The sequence below is a fragment of the Dipodomys merriami genome, unplaced genomic scaffold (assembly GCF_024711535.1).
Source record: "Dipodomys merriami isolate MVZ:Mamm:240054 unplaced genomic scaffold, mDipMer1.0.p SCAF_25, whole genome shotgun sequence".
NCBI lineage: Eukaryota > Metazoa > Chordata > Mammalia > Rodentia > Heteromyidae > Dipodomys > Dipodomys merriami.
This window is the reverse complement of record NW_027203937.1, coordinates 16,007,648-16,011,306: the sequence shown is the minus strand read 5'-3', so window position 1 is coordinate 16,011,306 and position 3,659 is coordinate 16,007,648. Positions and strand designations below refer to the sequence as shown.

General features: G+C 42.3%; 1 protein-coding gene across 1 annotated transcript; it reads right to left on the bottom strand.

The window, feature by feature from the left end:
• Positions 1-509: 509 nt before the first annotated feature.
• Positions 510-1,466, bottom strand: LOC138836568 (olfactory receptor 2AT4). The gene has a single exon (XM_070035347.1). The coding sequence runs from the start codon at positions 1,464-1,466 to the stop codon at positions 510-512; it is 957 nt and encodes a 318-aa protein (XP_069891448.1).
• Between the last annotated feature and the right edge of the window lie 2,193 nt (positions 1,467-3,659).

Genomic DNA, 3,659 nt, shown 5'->3' with positions numbered 1-3,659 from the left:
GGGATAGATAGGGGATGAAACAATGCTAAAGAAATGATATTGATCAAGGTACATTGTATACATAAATTAATGTGTTTAATTGAGCCCCTTTGTATGACTATTTAAATATAATTTGAAAATAAATTAACAAAAGATTATTCCATTGTTATTAATTATTCTAATTATTCCATTGGGACAGGAGGAAAGCCTTGGATCAAAGTATGGCAATCACAGTTAGAGCTTTCTACTCAACTGAATTTTTTTATTCTACTATTTTATGTTCATTAATTTAGTCATTCGGCACTATGGATTGAATTTCCACTCTGAGAATGGGCCACTTAGAGCATCTTCCTCTAAGCGAAGCATTATTACTTTCCATCCTAGGAGCAGAAGTGGCTGCACTGAAGGTCCAATGCTGGGGCTAAAGGCATGACTCAATGGGTAGAACACCAGCTAATGAGCAAAGCATCAGTTCAAGTCCAGATATCACAACAACAACAACAACAACGAAAGAAAAGAAGGTCCAATGCTCATGTCGTAGCCTCAGTTTTGAGATATACAGTTTTGGTGATGGCTGCCTTGACATCCTTGTTCCTCAGCGTGTAGATGAGAGGGTTGAGAATTGGTGTGAGAATAGCATAAGCCACATTGCCCATGACATGGAAGTCAAGGGGCAGGTCAGCCTTGTAGGCCACGTAGGCCACAGCAATGGATGAGTAGTAGGTGCCCACCACCAGGAGGTGGGAGCTACAGGTGGAGAAGGCTTTTGAGCGTCCTTCTTGGGAGCTGATGCGAAGCACAGATGCCAGGATGCGGGCATACGAGAGCAACACCAGGAGAAGGGGAAGGAAGGACACCACCATAGCGATGCAAAAGCCCATGAGGGTCTGTGAGCTGGTGTCAGAGCAGGAGGACTGGACCAGAGCAAAGTGGTCACAGAAGCAGTGGTAGATGTAAGCAATGTTGTTGTAGGCCATCTGGGAGGTCTGCACCACTGCTGGGATGGGCAGGAGAAGGGCAGTGATCCAGGCACTGGCAGCCAGTGCAGCATTGGTCTGTGGGGTCATATGGACCGGGTAGTGCAGTGGGCGGCAGATAGCCACATAGCGGTCATAGGCCATGACCACCAGGATGAAGGCTTCTGCACATGTAAAGCTTTGGAACAGGTACATCTGCAATAAACAGGCAGGGAAACTGAAGAAGTGGTCTCTCAGTAGAAATAGGGACAACATCTTGGGGACTGTGGTTGTGGTGAAAAGAATGTCCAAAGCTGAGAGGTTAATGAGGAAAAAGTACATGGGTTTGTGGAGACTGGGCTCTGCCACCACTGCCACCAGGATCAGGGCATTGCCCATGAGGATGAGAAGGTAGAAGAGGAGAAAAACAAAAAACACGGGCAGGAAGAAGGACTCTGGCAGAGAAGGGATGCCCACCAGGTAAAAAACAGGTGAGCTGTCTCCTGATCCGTTACAGATGGGGGCCTCCATAGTGAGGCAGAGTGGAATTCTGGGAGGTGGATGGCTGAAACATCGACACACTAAGAACATCTGGAAGCCAGAGCAGGAAAGGATTCCGTAATGATAATCCCATCATGTTTATTGGATAGTCAACAGGAGCATAATTATTTGCAACCAATTCTAGAAAACTGATGGTGGCCTCTGGCAATGACTTCCACTATCAAGTGAATTATGAGTTCATAATTTGTCAAATACCAATTAATTAGTAACCCAATTAATTGATGTCTTTATGCTGTGGTTAGTGATCATGGTGAAAGTGGGGAAGACCGGCAAGGTTTCCAACTTCTTAGATTCTTTGGGGAATATCACATTTAAACAGTTTTGATTATTGAATTATGGAAAGAATGCTTCTACTCCCTATCGTTATTTTCACACTATGGGATTTGGGTTGTCAGATCTCTTAAATCAACTTTTTTAGCTTGTGCCTATACTTTTGTACTAAAAAATCCCCCTGTATGGCTTTGAAGTGTCTTCTTTCTCCAAGGTTCTCTTCAATATGTTGTTGTTCACACAAAATTAAGCTTCTTCCTCTCTTGTATTCCTTGACTTGAAGCTCTTCCTAACTCCATTTGATCTGGGTGCCTGGACTTCTGCTCTTGAATAGTCTATTACCATGGTATAGTCTTTGTAGACCAACATGTCAATTGTAATAGCTAGGAAAGCCTGGATCAGTTACACAAATCACAGTTTATAACAAACTGGAGAAATGTAAATGCAATAAAAATGAGAAGAAATAGAGCTCCAAAGATTGAGCAAACCCTTCAAAGTAAGCTAACCATCACCAGCTCTTTTCTTCCCTTAGTTTATTTGATTTGGGGGCCACCCTGTGGCTTGGACTTATTGAAGACAGAGAGACATGGAGGAGAAAGAAACCAGCAGGCCTTTTGTCTGTCAAAAACGACTCACAATAGTTTGAATTTTTAAGCATTCTAAAATATATGACAAATCTTCCCCATGGATAACTGAACTCTGGGGCTCAGCAAAGGGGCTAGAAAGCTAACTTGAAGGCTTCTATTCTATTCTTTTTATTGGGCCAAGGCCAGGACTTGAATTTGGTACCTGATGCTTTTTGCTCATTGGCTAGCATTGTACCAACGGAGCCACGCCTCTAACCCCAATTGATGGCTCCTAAAAGACAAGCTAAAGTCTCTTTTTCCTTTTCTTTTTTTCTTTTCTTTCTTTCTTTCTTTCTTTCTTTCTTTTTTTTTTTTTTTTTTTTGAACTCTCGGCTGGGCTCTGTCCCTCAGCTTTTCAGCTCAAGGCTAGCCCTCTACCACTTGAGCCACAGTGCCACTTCCAGCATTTTATGTTTATGTGGTGCTGAGGAATCGAACCCAGGGCCTTTAAGCATGTGAGGCAAGCACTCTACCACTGAGCCACATTCCCAGCCCGGTCTATAAATGCTTATAAGACAAGAGGGAAGGGCTTGCCTCAAATATCTACTGAGCTTTCCCTCTTAATAGTTCCCAAACATTTAAAGCTATGTGTGTATGTAGGTACAGACAAGGATAAAAATAGTGGCTTAGAGACCTAGTGAAACCCTCCAAGAGGAAGAAGTGAATCTCCCATAGTCTTCCTTAGCCGAGGAGTCAGAGATCAGCTGGGTTGTCACTTCAGAAGCTGGAGAGCTATATGTTAGGAGCAGGAACACAAACCATGTTAGACTAAATTCTACCAGAATGGAAATGAAGCCTTCACACAACTTGAGTATTAACTGGCTTCATATTATCAGACCCTTACTCTACTCTGCCTCGGAGGGAAGAAGGAGAAGTTTATCTGGTAAGACAGTCATTGAGGGCCTCTATGAATCCATTATAAATTGTGTTCAATTTACAATAAAAATTATTGGATATATGAAAGGGCAGAAAAGTGACCAATAATCAACAGAAAATATACATTAATAGTAGAAATACAATGATCTAGGATACCTGAATTATCAAAGGATGACTTCAGTGTATCACTTTTCTATGTTATAGAGGAAAATGTTGGAAAAATAGACTTAAAAAATAGGGAATTCGAACCGAGTGTCAAGGGCTCATGCTTGTAATCTTAACTAATTCAGGAGACTGAGACCTGAGTATCATAGTTCAAAGCCAGTCCAGGAAGAAAGTCTGAGAATCTTATCTTCACTTAACCACTAAAAAGCCAGAAGGTGGTGGCTCA

Excerpts from the sequence above, each read along its gene's own strand:
- LOC138836568 (XM_070035347.1), bottom strand. The coding sequence starts at position 1,466 with ATGGAGGCCCCCATCTGTAACGGATCAGGAGACAGCTCACCTGTTTTT.